Source organism: Triturus cristatus, chromosome 4_1, assembly GCF_964204655.1.
Source record: "Triturus cristatus chromosome 4_1, aTriCri1.1, whole genome shotgun sequence".
NCBI classification, from domain to species: domain Eukaryota; kingdom Metazoa; phylum Chordata; class Amphibia; order Caudata; family Salamandridae; genus Triturus; species Triturus cristatus.
The window spans coordinates 1347160851-1347182965 of record NC_140585.1 but is presented as its reverse complement, the minus strand read 5'-3'; the positions used below and the strand labels follow the sequence as shown (position 1 = coordinate 1347182965).

The 22115-nt window shown below is 51.6% G+C and overlaps 1 protein-coding gene across 2 annotated transcripts in view; it reads right to left on the bottom strand.

Moving 5' to 3' along the window:
- Window positions 1-20797, bottom strand: part of LOC146856657 (lactoperoxidase-like) — a 1363087-nt gene extending 1342290 nt beyond the window's left edge. The window contains exons 1-2 of one of the 2 annotated variants that reach the window (XM_085654837.1): window positions 20697-20797; window positions 19720-19797 (exon numbers count right to left, since the gene is read on the bottom strand). In XM_085654837.1, coding sequence (XP_085510963.1) covers window positions 19720-19797; window positions 20697-20742 — 124 coding nt within the window. In that variant the 5' untranslated portion in view covers window positions 20743-20797. Of the gene's footprint in view, window positions 1-19719; window positions 19798-20397; window positions 20556-20696 lie in introns of those variants that run through there. The other variant, XM_085654836.1, reaches the window with a different exon arrangement.
- Between the last annotated feature and the right edge of the window lie 1318 nt (window positions 20798-22115).

Here is a 22115-nt window from a genome sequence, read left to right as displayed (position 1 = left end):
TGCATGCCGGCAATTTCATCACGCACACCTGGCTCCTCTTCCCGGACACACCTCCCGTGACTGTTCCTGACTGCCCCACGCCTCGCGGCCCCCGCTTCGCGGGAGCCGCTCGTTGGCGCTGCCTATTTAGACGCAGTGCTGGGAATCTCTTTTGCTGGCGTTACCTGAGGTGAGAGGATATTCAAGGACGCTTTGCTGCATATTGGGGCGTAACGCTGTGGAGGCTTAAATTTCGGGACTGCGAGGCCCAGGGTGCATGCCGGCAATTTCATCACGCACACCTGGCTCCTCTTCCCGGACACACCTCCCGTGACTGTTCCTGACTGCCCCACGCCTCGCGGCTCCCGCTTCGCGGGAGCCGCTCGTTGGCGCTGCCTATTTAGACGCAGTGCTGGGAATCTCTATTGCTGGCGTTACCTGAGGTGAGAGGATATTCAAGGACGCTTTGCTGCATATTGGGGCGTAACGCTGTGGAGGCTTAAATTTCGGGACTGCGAGGCCCAGGGTGCATGCCGGCAATTTCATCACGCACACCTGGCTCCTCTTCCCGGACACACCTCCCGTGACTGTTCCTGACTGCCCCACGCCTCGCGGCCCCCGCTTCGCGGGAGCCGCTCGTTGGCGCTGCCTATTTAGACGCAGTGCTGGGAATCTCTTTTGCTGGCGTTACCTGAGGTGAGAGGATATTCAAGGACGCTTTGCTGCATATTGGGGCGTAACGCTGTGGAGGCTTAAATTTCGGGACTGCGAGGCCCAGGGTGCATGCCGGCAATTTCATCACGCACACCTGGCTCCTCTTCCCGGACACACCTCCCGTGACTGTTCCTGACTGCCCCACGCCTCGCGGCCCCCGCTTCGCGGGAGCCGCTCGTTGGCGCTGCCTATTTAGACGCAGTGCTGAGAATCTCTTTTGCTGGCGTTACCTGAGGTGAGAGGATATTCAAGGACGCTTTGCTGCATATTGGGGCGTAACGCTGTGGAGGCTTAAATTTCGGGACTGCGAGGCCCAGGGTGCATGCCGGCAATTTCATCACGCACACCTGGCTCCTCTTCCCGGACACACCTCCCGTGACTGTTCCTAATATTGAGCCCTGCCCTCACGCGTTAGCGGTACGCGTGCGGGACGTAGCTCGGGGCGAAGACCGGGCAAAGAGCGGGCCCTCTAAGGCCCTCCGAGGCCGAACGAGGCCGGGCAGGGCCCGGTGATTGACATCGGAATTACCGCGTTATTTTACCATTGCATTGGCCTTGTCTGAAAATAAAGTGGTAGGGGACAAATTGGGGGGCGTGCTAAATGGCCCTTTAGATAGTTATTTTAAGAAGATCGGAACGGATGATGATAGGGGTATTTTAATGGCTGAGCGCAGATCTGAGCGCCGTCGCTCAATTGAGAATATGAAACGTAGGATTCCCGAGGACTCTATTTCACAGGTCCCCTTAGGTGATTGTGGTAGTTGTGGTAGCCACGATGTCCCTTTTTCTCAAGATAGTGTCCCCTTATTATTACGTGATTGTTCTCCTATAAACTATGCTCCTAGTGTTCATGTCATTAGCGATTCTCTCCCTTTAATTGATAGGGAAAGCCATAAGGTCCCTAATACGCGGCTTCTATGCCGTGGAAAACAAACAGGGAAAAAGGCCAGGAAAGTGGTTAAGGGGAAAATTCATGGTCCTCCCCCTAGGAAAATAAGACGTAAGGAGGGGGCGGTCCTGGCTAACTCTAGGATTAGCCATTCTGACTTTGGCCAACACACAAAGATTGTAAATGGAAATGATTTGGGGTTGGCAACTGGGCCAGATGTTAGGTTAAAACCGCCCTCTCCTTCCCTTCCTGTAGGCCCTGAATTAGTTGTGAATAACCTTGAAACCGATTTGCCTGCTGATGTCCCCCTGCAGCCGGCCGTCCTTTCTACTGCTCTCCAAACCAAACTGGGAGATTTGTTTAGTACTTTTATATTGCCCATCACGGACAGTTTGAGGAGGTTGGAACACAGGTTAGAGGACATTGAATCCGCACTGAGTAACCTGATTGTTACGGATAAGGTCCAAGTGAATAAGGCAATTCCCCAGGCACCGGTACACTCTATTAATGCTCCTCAGGAAACTCTCGACCCTAGTAAAAATGCACCACAGGAACCTAATCACTTAGCACTTGACCGTCTCAGAAAGGGGCCTCCAACGTCTGTGAAACATTTAACTAATAAGCCCGTTATTAACCCCTTGGAAGGGACTACCATTGCACCAATGGGGATTACACGACAGGATCAGGGAAGCTCCAGTCGGAATGGGGGCCTAGGGAACCATGGGCCACAGGTTGATTTACCTCCCGAAGCTGTGCCCCTGGTGGTGGTTTTGACGGGGGTTCCTATATTGGCTGACAATAAGAGAGAAGACTATTGTCAGCTGAAAAATAAAATTATACATTGGTTAAGTTTATATAGACCCATAAACAAGAAATTAAATGGTGAGATATTGCATGTCAGACGTCTCCCTTGGCTTGGTGGCAGAAGTAAAGATGTCGAGGGAGATATAGTTCTGATTAATTTTAGAGATCCTGATGCGGTCGATTTTATATTGAATTGGTCCTTAGGTAATGGTAATAGTCGAATTAGCCCTCGAGCCCTGACTTATTTTTTCCCTAGGTCTTTGGTGTTCCTTCCAACCCATGCTAGGAATAATGTTAGAGCTTACCCAGTTATTCCTACAGTATTACATGGCAAGAATTTGTGTTCCGATCCCCAAGATTGGAATATCATTCCTTTTAGAACCACCAGGAATAGTAACCAGAAAATTGAGAACTTGAGGCCTTTTACGCCATTGGAGCTAGGGAATAGGTTTGATGTTTTTACGGGCATGGATGACTGCGATTGAAGTTTACAGTATAGGAAGGGTAATTGGGGCAGTCTAAATGCTACCAGGCTAGTGGGGAATGTAATTGAGATCTCTGGTGAGGTCAATGAATCCCCTACCAGAGATAGGGTTCTTTTGGATCCTAAAAGTATGACTGTTATTAGGTCCCCTGCCATTACCCACTTACTACCTGTGGGAGGTAGTAGTGATGAAAGTTCTTTTTTAAATGTTAGAGACCACTCTGTAATTCCCAATGAACCTAACTCAGGGGTATTGGATTGTCAAAATGGAGTTATTTCTGCTCCACCCATTAGTGGTAGAGAAGTTATCCGTCTGGTATCTTGGAATATAGCTGGGTTAGAAAAAAAATTGGCTCTTCCTGAATGGAACAACTTTATTGAAAAATTCGATATATGTATGTTCCAAGAAACCTGGAGCCTATTACCAGTATACAAAACGGGATATGCAACCTTTTGGGTTCCTGCTTATAGTTGTGGTAAGGGCAGACCTTCTGGGGGTTTACATATATGGATAAAAATAGATTTAAATTGGAACATTTCAACTTATGATTTGGAATGTAGGGACATTCAACACCTTTCTTTTGAAGGCCAGACCAAGGGTAGTAAGATTGAGTTATTTAATATTTATGCTAGAGGGACTTGGGGACACAAAACGTCTTGTACTTTTACGACTCTGGAACAGGCATTAGTTAATTGTCCCTCAAACTCTAAAATAATTGTGGGGGGGGACTTCAACTGTACATTTGAACCCCTAAGTGGGGATGATCCCCTCGGTATAGAGGAGGAGGATGCTAGTTGGTCCATTCCAGCTTTGTTATTACCCCCGATCAAAAAATGGTCCGCTAAGGCATTACAGATTAACGCTCTTACTGTGGATTTTAACCTAAGAGCAGTAAATGGTAGATCGCTTTCTGATCGGGAGGGAGCCATGACATTTAATAGACTTAGTAGCCCGTCCCGAATTGATTATATCTTATTGGACGTTACTATGTGGTGTGACCTAGTTGATATGGAGGTAGTTCACTCGCAGGATAGTGACCACAACCCCTTATGTTTGATGCTAGGGTGGAGCAACTTAAAAGGTGGTCCAAAACCAGCTCCATCGAGGTTAACAAGGGAGGTGGTCCCATATGATGGCAATCGAAGATTGAAATGGGACAAGGTTAGCATCCATCCTGACAAATTAGCAAAGATTAAGATGCATATTGATGAGTTGACTAGAGAGTTGGCGGGATTAGCTTCGGGAACAGGGGTTGCTCAGGAGTCGCTTTTTCCTCATATATACAAAAATGCTATCGAGGAAGTCGGTAAACATTTTTCAACCCAGAGCTCCAAAACAAAACCCCCTAAACCCAGTAATCCCTGGTATTCTGCAAAGTGCCGGGCTAAAAGACGGGAGCTAACTGTTGCCCTCCGCAAAAAGAATCAACCTTTAGTTAGAGTAGCCAGGAGGGAGTACGCGAATGAACAAGTGCGGGCTAAAAAAGAGTGGGAGGAACAGTACTGGCAGGACCTTAAACACGCATCTAAAATGAAAAATGCTTCGCTGTTTTGGGATTTGATTAATAAGGTTAGAAATTACAATAAGCCATTATTGGCCAATTACATCACTAGCCAACAATGGTATTCCCATTTCTCAGCCCTAGTCGGCGGACAAGATGCAATTGAATCTTCTCTTTATGATCCAGCCAATCGGTCCCCTCTTTTATCGACGCCTGAGGAACCATATGTGATTTCGGAGGTAGTATTAGCCATAAGACATCTTACCCCGAAGAAGGCTGCTGGCCAAGATGGTATCCCGGGGGATCTCCTTTTGAAAGAACCCATAGCCTGGGCCACACTCATTGCATTAATAATGAATTTAATTTCTAAGGGACACCCTGTCCCAGATTCATGGAAGGGTGCAGAAGTGATCACTGTTTATAAAAAGGGTGACAGAGATGACCCTGCCAACTACAGACCAATCAGTCTGATTGACGTGATTCAGAAAGTGGTTGGCAGGGTCATCATATTGCGAGTTGGTGTATGGATGGAGAAGGAGCAGGTCCTCTCCCATTTCCAGGCCGGGTTTCGGAAAAAAGTGGGCACGATGGACCAGGTCTTCCGCTTGTTTGCGATCTACTGGAAAACTGTGTCAATTAACAACGGTAGTCTTTACCTGGCGTTCATAGATCTCAGGATGGCGTTCGACCTGGTCCCCCGAGCTAGGCTGTGGGATATTTTGGAGAAGATGGGCTTTCCGGGCCCTCTTTTGGACCTTATAGTGAAGCTCCATGAGGGTAACTATGCGAGAATCAGATGGGGTACCCAAGGCCAGTTGACTGAGAGGGTGCCCGTGAGAAGGGGAGTTTGCCAGGGATGTGTTATGGCGCCAACTCTTTTCTCTTTATTTGTGAATGGTGTGGTGGACCATCTGAGAGAAGAGTCGGCGGATGCGCCATCCCTGGCAGGGGAAAAAACCCCTACCCTCCTCTTCGCGGACGATACCATTCTGATCTCGAAAACCCCAGCAGGCCTCCAAAAGTTATTACACCGCTTCAGTGAGTTTTGTAATGATAGGGGACTCACAATTAACACCTCTAAAACCAAACTTATGGCCCTCTCCCCTTCCAAAAGATTTAAGAATAGTCTTACACTTAATGGTGAGTCTTTGGAGATGGTAGACTCCTTTGACTACTTGGGTGTTAGGGTGAATAGCCGGATGCGCTGGAATGATCATCTGGCCAAAATGCTATTAAATTTCAAAAGAGTTGCAGGGGTGGTAATGCGAGAGCATAGGACGTCTGCGAGTAAACCTGTGGCTCCTGCCCTCGCAATTTATGAAGGCCAAATACTACCAACTGCCCTGTATGGCTCTGAACTCTGGGGGTTCGAGAACACCCCGGACCTAATTACTTCAGAAAACAAGTTCTTGATAGAACTGGTTGCCTTACCAGTTTCCACCCCATTAATACCATTACGTATAGATATGGGCAGGCGCCCTCTTAGAGAAATAGTGCGCCTTCGCCCTCTACTTTTTTGGGTCCGACTGAGAAGGACTGAGGAGCTCAAGAATTACGCAGCTGCTTTGGACGAAATTATCCTGCTAGATAAAGGCAATAGGATTAAGTGGCTGAGTAACCTGAGGCAGCTGGTCGGATGTATAGGCCTAAGTGACCTTTGGAAGAGCCAATCCCCGCCACCCAAACTAGTTATCAAGAAGATGTACTGGGAGTGGGTCCAGCAGGAGACTTCCTGTAGAGGTGTAGGGGGTTCTCTCACTGAGCGTTTTCTAGAGTTCAAGGGGATTAGGTTATTTGAACCATTCCTTGATTTTATTGAGAAACCCCTGGATAGATCATTATATTTAAAAATCAGGTTTGGAATCCTTCCTGTAAATGCTTTTACTTTTGGGTGGAACACTCAAAGTGGCTTATCAAAGGCCTGTCCGTGCTGTGCAGCCCCTATTGAGTCCGTGGCGCACCTTATGTTTGCTTGCCCAGCCTACAAGGTAGCCAGGAGAATATGGCTAAAACCTCTATGCAAGGGCTTGGGCCTTAGATGTCACGTAATGGCCCTGCGTGTCCTCTGTACCGAGACATCCTCTCCCTCGTTGGTGTGTGGTGTTGCCAAATTTATTGGAAGTGCTTGGATGATACGCATGAGAAGACTCAAGACTCATTACACCTTGCAGGTTGGAGCATCTTCATGAAGGAATGCTCATAGGGTTAGAATAGATGCCACAGCCATTTATACAGCAGGAGAAATGTGTAGTTATGTTGATTATTGCAGAACAAGCTTGATGAGTTTTAATTGTATCCCCTTGTATTATGATGTATCATGATGTTTCAAGTAGAGCAATTTTAATGATTTAATTGTACTTTTATACTGTGATGTTCTTATAGGTCATGACTACTGTATATTTACTTTTATGATGAATTATTTTTATCGAATAAAGTATACTACTACTACTACTATATCATATTACATATTCGGTAAAGTACTATATGTGGCCTTCCTCCCACTATAGGTTACAATCTAATAGTAAAAACAAGAATTAAAAAAATATATTAAAAAAACAGTCTACGCGGCGTTTCGGTGTTCGATTCAATGTTTTCACCTTCTTCAGGACTAAGAATATTCATAAAATCTTAATTGTACGACAGATTATGATTATTCAATTGCATAATCTTGTTGAAACACCTTTTTCAACACCTTTATAGTCTCAATGTATGGTGCTCTATGAAAATGTAGTTGCTTAACTCGATATCCGTTGACGCCACTGTATTTTAATTTAAGGTGGAGAAATATTATCGATCTCAAATCCTTAATATAGAGGATTCTATTTGAGTAGCAGAGCAGGCACTTTATTCTTTTGGGATTTACTTATATAGATATATACTCCTCATCGTACCATGTTTGAGCTCTGTGTAAATGGATGCGGCCTCCCTGCGTCAACGGATATCCGGGATTCAGTGTTGAATATGTAATATGATATATATTTGTTTCACATAATAAACTGATGTTTTAACCGTGATTGTACTAACAGTATGTTCTTGAAACCATATATTGTACTGTGTCATTGCAAATAAGAGTCTTTTATGTTTAAAACGTTTTTATTGAGACAAACCATGGGGGAGGGGGATAGGAGGGCAGGATACATGGAATACAATCAAAGAAAAAGGGTGCAACTCCAGAGGGTTGGCAATAGGTAGCGCGGTGGGTCAGGGGGAAAAACACAGTAAATGAAGGCTAGAAATACAAGCTGTGAAATCCCCGCACGCTTATCCGACACCCCAAATCTAAACAATAAAAACCCCCCCATCAACACCTCAATAGAACACAATCCCCCCCCTCCCATCCCCATCCTCCCAGTAACTAAACAACAACACTCCCCCCCCCCCCGTCCTATGGTCCCGCATCAGAGTAATCCTAACCAGGAAGCCCCGCACCCCCCCCCCCTCCCCGGGGGGTCCCCGTTTCACATGTAAGCTAGTCCGCCGGGGTCACCGGCGGCGTCAGCCTGAGCAGCCTAAGATACCTCGGGCAGGTGAGCTCCCGGAATTCAGTGGACAGCAGCGCTAGAAAGGGTTGCCACAGCTCTTCAAATTGGTCTATCTCCCCCGCAACCGTAAGCGACAGCTTCTCCATCCCCAGCACATGCCAGAGCCTATGCAACCAACCGGTGATGGAGGGGACGGTGGTTGTGCGCCAGTGGATTAGAATGTTCTGAACCGCAGACCCCAGCGCGATTGCGATCTGCCTACCCCTACGGGACTTCAGTGGGTACATTAGGTCATTGGGGAGGCCCAACAGGACATACGCCGGGAGTCGCGGTAGCTCTATCCCAAAGTGCTTATCCACCTCGTCCAAGACTTCCTTCCAGTAGGCGGTCAGCACTGGGCAATCCCAAAGAATGTGTGTAAGGGTACCTTCCTGCCCGCAGCTCCGCCAGCACCCCCTGTCAGTGTGTTTATGCATTTCATACAGTCTCTCCGGGGTGTAGTACCAGTATGTGGATACCTTAGTAAAGGTCTCCGTAAGGCCCGTGTGATATGCAGAGTGCCGCGCCCGATACGCAATTTTGTCCCATTCCTTGTGGCTGAGTGTCCTACCCAATTCCCTGTGCCAACGCTCCCTCCCCGGGTTGTAATAGTGAAACGGCGGGGGTTGTAGGTATTTGTACAGATCGGTGATCAGTTTAGCGTCGGAGGTCCGAGTAGCCAACCACCTCTCATACGGTGTAATTGGACGGGCGGCGGTGGCACGCACCTGGGGCTGGAGGGCCCAATGCCGAACTTGCATGTAGCGCAATCTGTCCAGCTCCGTCAGGCCGAACTCCTGGCGGAGTTGCTGAAAAGGAACCACTCCTTCCGGGCCATAGATCTGGAAGAGTGCCCTGCAGCCCGCCCGCACCCAGTGGGAGAAAACCCCCGGCTCCATCCCTGGGGAGAAGTCCGGGTTGCCCGCAATGGGCGTGAGCGGCGAAGGGAAGGTGGTAAGGCCCCGGGCCTCACAGACCGCGTCCCACACCCGCAGGGGGACCCGCGTAACAAAGGAAGCGTAAAGATTAGGGGGGCGATGCGCGCGGCGCAGGAATGGAACCTCTTGTAAGGTGCGGCCCGCCACTGCCTGGTCTTGGAAGAGCCAATGTTTGTCGGACTCCCACCTGCTCCACTCCACCAGATAGCGGAGCTGTGCCGCCTGAAAGTACTTACGGAGGTCCGGAATGTCGAGACCCCCCGCTTCCGGAGCAAGCGTGGAGAGGACCCTCTTCATGCGTGGCCTGCGGCCCTGCCAGACAAAGCGGGAGATGTCAGCCTGCATTTGTCGTATCCAGCCCGCCGGGGGTTGGAGCGGAAGGGCCCGGAAAAGATATAGTATCTGGGGCAACACCGTCATCTTGACCGCCGCGATTCGCCCCAGCCAGGACAGCAGGCCTTTGTTCCAGCGGCCAAGCTCGTCCTTGATCTTCCTGCTGAGGGAGGCATAATTGGCCGTAACCATCCCCGATAATGTAGGCGCCAGCAGAATCCCCAGATACGGCACCGTGGACGAGGACCACTGCATGGGGAAGAGCCGCTGAAGATCCCTCCTGGTTTCCGCAGCCAGGGACACGTCTAATGCCATCGACTTGCTCATATTCATTTTGAAGCCGGCCACCCCCGCAAAGGCGTCCAGCTCTCGGAGGCAAGCAGGCAGCGACCTCCTAGGGTCGTCCAAAGTCAGCAGGACATCATCCGCGTAGAGACTGACGGTGTGGACGTACTGGCCCATCCGGACCCCGACAGCATCCGGATTATTACGAATCCTCTGAGCAAACGGCTCCATGTAGAGGGCAAACAAGAGCGGCGAAAGAGGGCAGCCCTGCCGCGTGCCGCGCTCGATGGCAAAGCCACCGGAGCTACACCCGTTGACCCGCACCGACGCTGAAGGATGCTTATAGCAGTTAAAGACCATGGTGCGGAACTTATCGCCGATTCCCAGTTTCTTGAGGACCAGCTCAAGATACGGCCAGTGAACTCTGTCGAAGGCCTTCTCCGCATCAACGGACAGCAACATCCGCTCCCCCGAGATCCTTGAGGCCTTCTCCAGAACATGCGTCACCCTCTTAGTGTTGTCAACCGTCTGTCTACCGGGCACAAAACCAGCCTGGTCCGCCTCCACCAGGTCGGGGAGGTGTGGACTCAGCCTGGACGCGAGGATCCCCGTGTACAGCTTGAGGTCGACATTCAAAAGCGAGATGGGTCGGTACGAGCCGCAGAGGGCCCGGTCCTTCCCAGGTTTCGGGATTACCGCGACCGTCGCCCTCAGGAGATCCGGAGGGATGGCTCCGGGTTCGGAGAAAGAGTTAAATAGCCGAGTAAGGACAGGGGCCACGGCCGTGCAAAAAGTCTTGTAAAATAGCGACGTGTACCCGTCCGGGCCCGGGGCCTTGCCATGTTTCAGCCGCGCGATAGCGGAAATCACTTCCTCCACATGGATGTCCCGCTCCAGGTGGTCAGCCTGAGCCGGATCCAGCACCGGGAGGGTCACCGACTCCAAATAGCCGTCGGCATCCCGTGGCGAGGAGGGCTCCTCAGCATACAGCGCCTCGTAGAAGCCGCGGAAAGACTCCGCTACCTCCGCGTCCCCGGAGACAACCCCCCCGTCCGCGCCCACCAATTCTTTCACAACGCTGCGCTGTTGCGCGACCCGGAGCCGGTGGGCCAGGAGCTTGCCACATCTGTCCCCCCCAGTGTAGTAGGCATGTTTCAAGCGTAGGGCGGCATACTCCGCCCTGTCAAGATCCAGAGCCGACAGGAGCTTCCTCGCTGCCTTCAACTGCCTCCACACCCTCGGCGCCCCCGTACGGCGGTGGACCTGCTCGAGCTCCCGGACTTGAGCTGTCAGCTCATCCCTCTTCAGTTGCCGCTCCCTATTCTCAGCTGCGGAGATAGAGATGAATTCCCCCCGGAGGACGGCCTTCAATGCCGCCCACTGTGTCGCCCGCGAGGTGTCAGTGTTGCTATTGTGGGTGAGATAGTCCTGTATGACCTCCCCGATGCGTTGCACCACCGACTTCTTGTGTAAAAGTGTATCCCGGAGGCGCCACACCCCCCGAGAGGGGGAGGCCGCCGGCCACTGGAAAACGCCGGTGACTGGGGAGTGGTCAGACAGGGTCAGGACCCCGATGTCCGCCGCCGTGGCAGCGGCACGCATCGGTCCACTCACCAGGAGGTAGTCCAGCCGTGAGTAGGTTCGGTGTGCGTGCGAGAAGTAAGAGTAGTCCCTATCCGTGGGGTGCATGGAGCGCCAGAGGTCGTGCAGATCCATTTCCGCAATCCTGGCCCTCCCAGCCTGGGACAGTTCCCCCGTCTGCGGGAAGCGCTGCGCCGATCTGTCCATCGCAGAGTCAAAGACAATGTTGAGGTCTCCCCCCAAGATAATGTGGCGGTCGGGGGAAGCAGTGACATCCACCAGCGCGGAATCTAGGAAGCGCTCTTGGTGATCGTTTGGGCTATAAACTGAACCGACCGTAAATGCTATGCCTCCCAGGCGCATGCGATACGCAAGGAGCCTCCCCTTCTGTTCAGCACACTTATGCAACACCTCCCCCCGAAAGGAGCTCGCTAGGAGAATGGCTACCCCCGCCGTCTTGTTCGCTGCCGAGGAAAAGAACTGGGTAGGGAACTTAGCAGAGCGCATCCTATGGCAATCTCGGGCAATAAGTGTGTCTCCTGCAAAAGGCAAATGTCCGCCTGCGTCCCCTCCAGCAACGACAGGATCGCTCTGCGCTTCACCGGGTTGTTCAGACCCTGAACATTAAGGGTCACTACCTTTAGGCCCGGCATTCCTCGCAGGGGTCGGGAGCGCCATGCAATGGGCAGGGAATCAGCGGGTGGGGCGCGCGGGGCCACAGCGCAGGACAAGCCAAAACAAAGCGGGCATACAACATCGGACGGGACCTTCCCAACCCCAAACAACCCCCTCCCCCACCCAAAACCCAACCCTGGCAACTAGCCACCCACAAACTCAAACACCCCATAGTCTCAGTCAAGCCCCAAAACGGGCAAGTCCGTAGAAAAAGAGCAAAGTGGACGTCCAGCCACTCACCTCCAACCGTTCCCCCCCAACCCCCCCGCCCCGTACCAAGCATGTAAAGAAGCTAAAGACATCTCCCCCCGGAGTGTGTGTTAGGCCGTCAAGGCCACGCTAGAGGAGCCGGTCGAGTCCCCGGCCGCCACCCTCAGGGCGTCGGCCATGTCCGCTCTGATAGTGGGGGAGTCCGGGCGCCCCACACTGGTCGCTGAGCTCCGCCTCGTTGACCTCCGCCGGTTCCGTCTCTCCGAGGACCTCCACGACGGCGTAGCTCCCTCCTCCTCCGCCGCCGTGAGCCCCAGGACCCCACAAATGTCTTGCAAGGAGCGTAGCTGGTGTAGCACTCCGTTCCACCGAAAAATCAGGCGGAAGGGGTGACCCCAAGAGTACGGCGTCTCATGCTCGCGCAAAAAGTCAGTGGCAATCCTAAAGGACCTGCGTTTCTGCAGAGTGATGGCGGAGAGGTCCTGGTAAAGCGCCACCGGCCGATCCCGGAAAGTCAGGGGCTGTAGAGGGCAAACAAGAGCGGCGAAAGAGGGCAGCCCTGCCGCGTGCCGCGCTCGATGGCAAAGCCACCGGAGCTACACCCGTTGACCCGCACCGACGCTGAAGGATGCTTATAGCAGTTAAAGACCATGGTGCGGAACTTATCGCCGATTCCCAGTTTCTTGAGGACCAGCTCAAGATACGGCCAGTGAACTCTGTCGAAGGCCTTCTCCGCATCAACGGACAGCAACATCCGCTCCCCCGAGATCCTTGAGGCCTTCTCCAGAACATGTGTCACCCTCTTAGTGTTGTCAACCGTCTGTCTGCCGGGCACAAAACCAGCCTGGTCCGCCTCCACCAGGTCGGGGAGGTGTGGACTCAGCCTGGACGCGAGGATCCCCGTGTACAGCTTGAGGTCGACATTCAAAAGCGAGATGGGTCGGTACGAGCCGCAGAGGGCCCGGTCCTTCCCAGGTTTCGGGATTACCACGACCGTCGCCCTCAGGAGATCCGGAGGGATGGCTCCGGGTTCGGAGAAAGAGTTAAATAGCCGAGTAAGGACAGGGGCCACGGCCGTGCAAAAAGTCTTGTAAAATAGCGACGTGTACCCGTCCGGGCCCGGGGCCTTGCCATGTTTCAGCCGCGCGATAGCGGAAATCACTTCCTCCACATGGATGTCCCGCTCCAGGTGGTCAGCCTGAGCCGGATCCAGCACCGGGAGGGTCACCGACTCCAAATAGCCGTCGGCATCCCGTGGCGAGGAGGGCTCCTCAGCATACAGCGCCTCGTAGAAGCCGCGGAAAGACTCCGCTACCTCCGCGTCCCCGGAGACAACCCCCCCGTCCGCGCCCACCAATTCTTTCACAACGCTGCGCTGTTGCGCGACCCGGAGCCGGTGGGCCAGGAGCTTGCCACATCTGTCCCCCCCAGTGTAGTAGGCATGTTTCAAGCGTAGGGCGGCATACTCCGCCCTGTCAAGATCCAGAGCCGACAGGAGCTTCCTCGCTGCCTTCAACTGCCTCCACACCCTCGGCGCCCCCGTACGGCGGTGGACCTGCTCGAGCTCCCGGACTTGAGCTGTCAGCTCATCCCTCTTCAGTTGCCGCTCCCTATTCTCAGCTGCGGAGATAGAGATGAATTCCCCCCGGAGGACGGCCTTCAATGCCGCCCACTGTGTCGCCCGCGAGGTGTCAGTGTTGCTATTGTGGGTGAGATAGTCCTGTATGACCTCCCCGATGCGTTGCACCACCGACTTCTTGTGTAAAAGTGTATCCCGGAGGCGCCACACCCCCCGAGAGGGGGAGGCCGCCGGCCACTGGAAAACGCCGGTGACTGGGGAGTGGTCAGACAGGGTCAGGACCCCGATGTCCGCCGCCGTGGCAGCGGCACGCATCGGTCCACTCACCAGGAGGTAGTCCAGCCGTGAGTAGGTTCGGTGTGCGTGCGAGAAGTAAGAGTAGTCCCTATCCGTGGGGTGCATGGAGCGCCAGAGGTCGTGCAGATCCATTTCCGCAATCCGGGCCCTCCCAGCCTGGGACAGTTCCCCCGTCTGCGGGAAGCGCTGCGCCGATCTGTCCATCGCAGAGTCAAAGACAATGTTGAGGTCTCCCCCCAAGATAATGTGGCGGTCGGGGGAAGCAGTGACATCCACCAGCGCGGAATCTAGGAAGCGCTCTTGGTGATCGTTTGGGCTATAAACTGAACCGACCGTAAATGCTATGCCTCCCAGGCGCATGCGATACGCAAGGAGCCTCCCCTTCTGTTCAGCACACTTATGCAACACCTCCCCCCGAAAGGAGCTCGCTAGGAGAATGGCTACCCCCGCCGTCTTGTTCGCTGCCGAGGAAAAGAACTGGGTAGGGAACTTAGCAGAGCGCATCCTATGGCAATCTCGGGGCAATAAGTGTGTCTCCTGCAAAAGGCAAATGTCCGCCTGCGTCCCCTCCAGCAACGACAGGATCGCTCTGCGCTTCACCGGGTTGTTCAGACCCTGAACATTAAGGGTCACTACCTTTAGGCCCGGCATTCCTCGCAGGGGTCGGGAGCGCCATGCAATGGGCAGGGAATCAGCGGGTGGGGCGCGCGGGGCCACAGCGCAGGACAAGCCAAAACAAAGCGGGCATACAACATCGGACGGGACCTTCCCAACCCCAAACAACCCCCTCCCCCACCCAAAACCCAACCCTGGCAACTAGCCACCCACAAACTCAAACACCCCATAGTCTCAGTCAAGCCCCAAAACGGGCAAGTCCGTAGAAAAAGAGCAAAGTGGACGTCCAGCCACTCACCTCCAACCGTTCCCCCCCAACCCCCCCGCCCCGTACCAAGCATGTAAAGAAGCTAAAGACATCTCCCCCCGGAGTGTGTGTTAGGCCGTCAAGGCCACGCTAGAGGAGCCGGCCGAGTCCCCGGCCGCCACCCTCAGGGCGTCGGCCATGTCCGCTCTGATAGTGGGGGAGTCCGGGCGCCCCACACTGGTCGCTGAGCTCCGCCTCGTTGACCTCCGCCGGTTCCGTCTCTCCGAGGACCTCCACGACGGCGTAGCTCCCTCCTCCTCCGCCGCCGTGAGCCCCAGGACCCCACAAATGTCTTGCAAGGAGCGTAGCTGGTGTAGCACTCCGTTCCACCGAAAAATCAGGCGGAAGGGGTGACCCCAAGAGTACGGCGTCTCATGCTCGCGCAAAAAGTCAGTGGCAATCCTAAAGGACCTGCGTTTCTGCAGAGTGATGGCGGAGAGGTCCTGGTAAAGCGCCACCGGCCGATCCCGGAAAGTCAGGGGCTGTTTCCTGCGGGCTTCAGCCATGATGCGTTCCTTTAGTGGAAAGTCGGGCAGGAAGGCCAGAATGTCCGGTGGAGGCGCCGATGACTGGCGCTGCCGGCCAACCCTGTGCGCGCTGTCAATGCTGATGGGAAAGTCCGCAGCTTCCCCCAGGATCTCTCGGAACAGGGCCCGCAGGTAGCTCCCCAGATTGGACCCCTCGTCCGCAGTCGGCACGCCACGCACTCGGATGTTGTTCCTCCGAGATCTGTTCTCAAGGTCCTCGGAGTGGGCCTGGAGCTCCACACACTGTTCCCGGAGGCGAAGAACGTCCTGCTGGAGGTGGGCTATCTCCTCCGCTCGCTGTTGGCCCTCCGTCTCCGCCGCTTCCACACGCTCGCCAAGGCCCTCCACCTCCCTGCGCACTTCTTGGACCTCGCTGGCCACCTCCTGCTTCAGTGTCTGGAAGTCCTCCCTGAGGGAGCTGAACAGTTCCTCCATAAAGGCCCTCGTGACGGGTGGCTCCCCTCCAGTCACATCCACCGGAGCCCGGGAGGGCCCCGGTGAGGGCTGCGTCCTGTCCCGCAAGTGCTGGGCCCTGCCAAGCATGTCCGGCAGGGTACGGTCCCCTTTCTTCGGGCCTCCTCTTCCAGACATCGCTAGCTCCGCAGTCGGGCACCGATCCAGGCACTCCAGGGATGCTCAGCCGCCGGCTAGCACTCGACCTGGGTATCCCCCACGAGTGAGGTCGCTGCGTCACAGGTGACAAAATGGCGGCCCAGTCCGGTCACCGTCAGCCGCAAGAGCTTGTGTGAGACAACCAAGGGGGCCGCAGCAGAGGGGTCTAATCAGCACATCCCTCCGGTAATCAGCCCAGCAGCAGCGGGGGTCGCTTGCATCCAGCAGCCAGGACTCCGGCGAAGGCTGCCACCACTGCACCTTCGGGGACAAAATGGCGGCCGGGCGGAGCAAGCCAAAACGACCAGGCCCGACGCCACCACCGGGCCCCCCGAGGCACCCCACAGTAAAATAAGTTCCACCACCGGCCCCCGTCTGTCACGCACAGGGGCCTAGATGGTCCAACCCCATCAGGGAGTCCGCTGTACCTCGGCTAGGGGTTAGGGCCTCCGCAGTGCGGGGCGTCGCCGTCACCAGTCTGAGTGCCGGGGCACCCGTCCCAAGCCTTCCACACCGTCGGGTCCCTTCCCGCAAGGCTCCTTCAGTCACCGTCGAACGGCGGGCCAGATCCCCTCCAGATCGCAACTTTCAGCACCAGGCCCAGCCGAGGCGCCCGGACAGCTCTCCAATGCGCTCCGCCCCTCGGGCTCGCCGTCGTCGTTCCTTGGTCTCGATCGAACTTTTGGGGGGGTTCCCCCGAGGCGATCCGAACCAAAACAGCACCAATGTGCACCCCTGATGCTCCGCCACGCTCCTCTCCCGCGCTGAGCCTCAGCGGGGGGAGAAAAGCATAAGAAAAGGGCTCTAGCTTGGCCGGGCCGGAGGAGCTACAGGAGGAAGCGTCCGCTCACCCCGCCATCTTGGCCACGCCCCTCAATAAGAGTCTTTTAAAGGTTTTCACAGACAGTGGGTCTCACTGGTAAAAGAGATTTATCTAATAAGTTTTACTACTCTTAGGACTCAACACTGAATCCCGGATATCCGTTAACGCAGGGAGGCCGCATCCATTTACACAGAGCTCAAACATGGTACGATGAGGAGTATATATCTATATAAGTAAATCCCAAAAGAATAAAGTGCCTGCTCTGCTACTCGAATAGAATCCTCTATATTAAGGATTTGAGATCGATAACATTTCTCCACCTTAAATTAAAATACGGTGGCGTCAACGGATATCGAGTTAAGCAACTACATTTTCATAGAGCACCATACATTGAGACTATAAAGGTGTTGAAAAAGGTGTTTCAACAAGATTATGCAATTGAATAATCATAATCTGTCGTAAAATTAAGATTTTATGAATATTCTTTGTCCTGAAGAAGGTGAAAACATTGAATCGAACACCGAAACGCCGCGTAGACTGTTTTTTTAATATATTTTTTTAATTCTTGTTTTTACTATTAGATTGTAACCTATAGTGGGAGGAAGGCCACATATAGTACTTTACCGAATATGTAATATGTTATATATTTGTTTCACATAATAAACTGATGTTTTAACCGTGATTGTACTAATAGTATGTTCTTGAAACCATATATTGTACTGTGTCATTGCAAATAAGAGTCTTTTAAAGGTTTTCACAGACAGTGGGTCTCACTGGTAAAAGAGATTTATCTAATAAGTTTTACTACTCTTAGGACTCAACAAGCTCAGTAAGAAGCCTTTTTTCTCAGTTTATATGCTTCAGTTTGGGAACTTTTGTCTTGTGTTCATTTAAATACCTCGTCCCTATAAATATAAAGGGGTACCTCCCTTTCTTTTTTGGATACACTACAAACAACCCAGCAATGATTTTACGAAGGTTGCAGAGAGGCCCTACTCATGTAGGGGTCCCCCCTCACACATACCTCAGCACCCTGCCTTGTAGGATTAGCAAGGCCTGCTATAGGGGTGACCTATGAGAGTATATGTGTTGTAATGGGGTGGGATATAGGGTACCTATATCCCTGTAAGGGGTGCTAGCACCACCTTACCCAGACTACAGTAGTGGTCTGGTGGTGTCAGTTTGTATGGCTGTCCCAGGGTGGCACAATAAGTGCTGAAGCCCTGGTAGGCCTACTGAGGGACCCATGCCCTGGGTACCTAGGGTACCATCTACAAGGGACTGTCAGGGCATCCTCAGCATCCAATTGGGTTGTACCTAGGGTACTTCACATTAGTTTTAGGGAGAAAGCAGATAGGCTGGGGTCCTGGATAGCAGGATCCCAGCCAGACTAGTCAAAAACCATTCAAATACCAGGCAAAAAGTTGGGGGCAACCATTAGTCAGATTCCACCTTCCTACAATTATCATCTGGGAGAAGGAAAGAACTCCCTGACAAATAACATGGGAGTAGAGTGGATGTGACACAGCGGCAAGAGCAGCTGACTTGACAGCTGGGGAATCCCTTTTGCGTCTCTGTGGCAGCAACATTTTGCGATTCTTTGCTGCAAGAGTAAAAAACTAAAAGAGGCAAAACTGTATGAAAAAATAGTTTCACCAAAGTGGATGTTAACAGTATTTTGGCGACGGGAAACTGATGCGGGGCAGATGAGAAACAAGCATTGGTGCATGCAGGAAAATATGCTACAGTCAATAGAAATGGAGGAAAAGTAAGTGGCACGTACAGGAGCCAATAAGAAGCCAGGAAATAGAGGAGGCAGGATTGAAGTCCCTTTTAAGTTTATATTAAAATGAATAGATTTCTCAAGCACACTGCAAGCGCTGTGCAGGCGAAACCTAACAAGCACAGCGCAAGCTCTATGAAGGCAAAACCTAAAAATGTGCTTGAAATGCAGCGCGGTGCCACAAGCCATTTGGCTGCACTGTGCCGCATTACTTTCAGAGCACAGGGATGCATCATATTTATAACAATATGATGGATCCCTGTACTCTCCCCTGCGCTGGCACACAATTGGCTGCCATGCACCAACGCAGGCACTCTTGCACCATGGTGCAAGGATGCCTGCGTTGCGGGGATGATTGTTTATGTGCAGAAAGCGACACCTTGTTCGGTACTTTATTCCAGCAAAGGTGGCAAGCCAGTGCAGATCAATGAGCTAGTAAAGCTAAAAACCCACCACGTGGTACAATTGCTGGCGGAGAGAGCAGAAGCAAGCCAAACATCTTTCCTGTAGCTAAGGTGAGCTGAGCTCTTTTTGTAGCAGCACGCATAAGAAAGAGTCCTGTATTTTCACCAAAACACTCCCTGATAATGATCAGCCGAATTCAGAAGGCTTCCTGCCCTCATATATTCCCAAGAGAGCAGTAATCGTATAAGGAAATGTTGTCATACACACCTAAAGCTACCGGAGGAGAAAGGAAGTGCAAAACGTCACTATAGTGCTTAATGGTAAACAACAGTCGAAAGTGGCTCTGCGCTGACCCGCTGACTTTCCTTTTACACAGTGTTGTGGTGTTAGTCTTTGTGCAAGGGCTCTGCTGCCGGGTTGGTAGACCCATGACATGACCAGTTGCATAACAGTGCTGACGACTCACCTGAAAGAAACTACATTTATGGCCAATAAACAGATTGTGCAGGGGCAAAATAACGTCACTCAGTCTGGGGGAGCTTAGCTAATGACTGTAGTGGGCGGTTCCCACTGTCCCGTGCTGTAGGCTGTTGGGCATAAATAGGAACAGACCAATGGATGAGGAGAGCTTGCTGGAAGACATTCTTTGTATAATATAGTTAAATAAACAACAACAAAAGGCCAGCCATTGACAAAAGGAGATAGAAGAATTGGTTACGAAACACAATGGGGGCACAACTCATCTCAACAGGAGGCCATATAGAATATCAGAAAAAAAGCCCTGACGACAGAGGACACACATGAAGACAAGATATGTTGCTCTTATGTATAAGAAAGTGATGGGTGAACACAGTACCTGAAACAGCTGCTCCAGTCTTCCGCAGCTGGGCTACGATCACCAGGTACACCAGGAAAAGTTCAACATACGCCAACCCTGAAGAAAGCAGAAGAATTAGAGGAGTCATTTGCAAGTTTAACACAAGCGGGCTTGGGAACCGTGTCCTTTCTAAAAAAAGCTGTAACACTTGTAAAATATATCTGTGAATCTCAAGATTAATACTACTTTGAAGCAGGTTGGAGACCACTTGAAAGGAGTAGCTTACGTTATTATGACTCCTAGATATTATTAACAGTATTACGATGCCCAACCATGATACATTTCAAATATACCATGAACGTCAAGGAAGCACCCTAAATATCTTCGAATACCCCTAAGCCCGGAATGCCATCAAACAGCCTTAAAATCACAGAACAGAACTAAAACACCGAAAGGACTAGTCTGGATGCATGATCTCAATATTATTCAATCCTAGAGAAATACCAGCAAATTATTTTTTCTGATTTACGGCCACATACATATAACTAGAATTGCATTAGTCGATGGCGTAAAACATCCTATCCCCCCCCCCCCCCCCCCCCCCCAGCATAGTACTCTGGCCGGAGTGCTCTTGACTAAGTCTGGAGGGGGGGCCTCCACGTGCCTTGCAGGGGGGGCCCTCTCAAGTTTCCCTACATCGGTGACTTTAGTCCTTACCTGCCATCGTGTGCTTGTGTGAAGAATCCAGGGCATGCAATGCATTTTATAATATGGAGTTTGTATTTAACGAGCACACCCACTTAAATCAGCCGTCTTTTAAAGGAGACGCCCAGCATTTTCCTGGGGACTCTCCAGAGGAGCGCATTTCCCCGTGTGAAATGAACACAGAATAATTATATATTATATATTATTATATTATGGAGAGCTCTTGACTAAGTCTGGGGGTGGGGGGTGCCCCACGTACCTTGCAGGGGGGCCCTCTAAAGTTTCCCTACACCGGTGACTTTAGTCCTTACCTGCCATTGTGTGCTTTCTGTGAAGAATCCAGGGCATGCATTGCATTTTATAATATGGGGTTTGTATTTAACGAGCACACCCATTGAAATCAGCCGTCTTTTAAAGGAGACGCCCAGCATTTTTCCTCGGGGCTCTCCAGAGGAGCGCATTTCCCATTGTGAAATGAACACAGAATAATTATAGTAAATCAATACACGCCAGTGTTAACCTGTATCTGGGAGTCTACTGTGAGGCAATCGAGTGCCTTTTGGAGTCATGAGGGCTCGTGAGGAGACTTCTCCCCAATGAAAACTGAAAACACAGAAGCATAACCTAATGCGGAAAGATATGTGACCTAATGACCTTATTTGCCCATTTTAGCACTATGGGACTAAGCACCAGTCCCTCTCTCCTCACAACATCTGATGACTGTTCAAAAATACCTTAATCTCCCCGTACCCTAAAAAACGTCTCGTGTAATCTGGTTGTCATGCAATTTACCTCAGGAATGTATGCTCACGCTATATAAATCTGCAAAAATATGTAATCATATTGTGCACCATGATATCGTTTTTCATAAACACATAATAATTTTCATTGCATAGATCGAGTTTGAGTCCACGTTCTTCCTGAGCTTAGATAGGCACTGCAAAATGTGGCTAATTGTTGTATATCAGACTACCTCATCACTGCCTGCTGTATATTAGTGGTGGCAGGCGTGCAACGCCTGTAGGGCTAAAAGTTTTTTTTTCTGGTTCCAGTATCCCCTGGGTAGGGTGACCAACTGGCATGAGTACAAATTGGTAAACAGCCATAACATCGCATGCGTGACATCGCATGCTTTTACAATGACCACGTTGTCACAACGTGAGCCATCACATCGCAAGTCGTTTCAACGACTTGTTGTAGGGGGCACACGTGCTGGAGTTACAATCTAACACCTTTCCTGCTTTTGCGCAAACTGGAGTAGGAATAGTCAATTATACTATTCCTAAGTGTGAGAAGTTGGCATGGCATATGCTGGTCACTATTTATAGTGGCCACCTTGCACCAGTCCAATTCGACTCTTATGGTAGATAGGTTTAAGACAACCTTTTAAAGAAAGCTATCCTAGTGGTAGCTGTGGAGAGCAGCCTTCAGGCTAAGTCTCTGAGGAATGTAAAGCAGCTTGTTTTACCTTATAATCTCTTGAATTACCAAATGAAAAGGACACCACACAGGTATATATATAAAATATATATGTATTTTTTTCTAGATACACTCTACTAATCTCTTTATGAGATTAGAACCCAGATACACATTCAAATGTCAACAGTTCTCAATAAATTAAGCACAAATATGGCTGTAGCCCTAGCGGCGTACCAGACCATATACTAAGAAAATGGTTTAACAAAGTCGACTTGCAAAATGACAAAGCCTAGGGCCTTGGGAATCGCTGG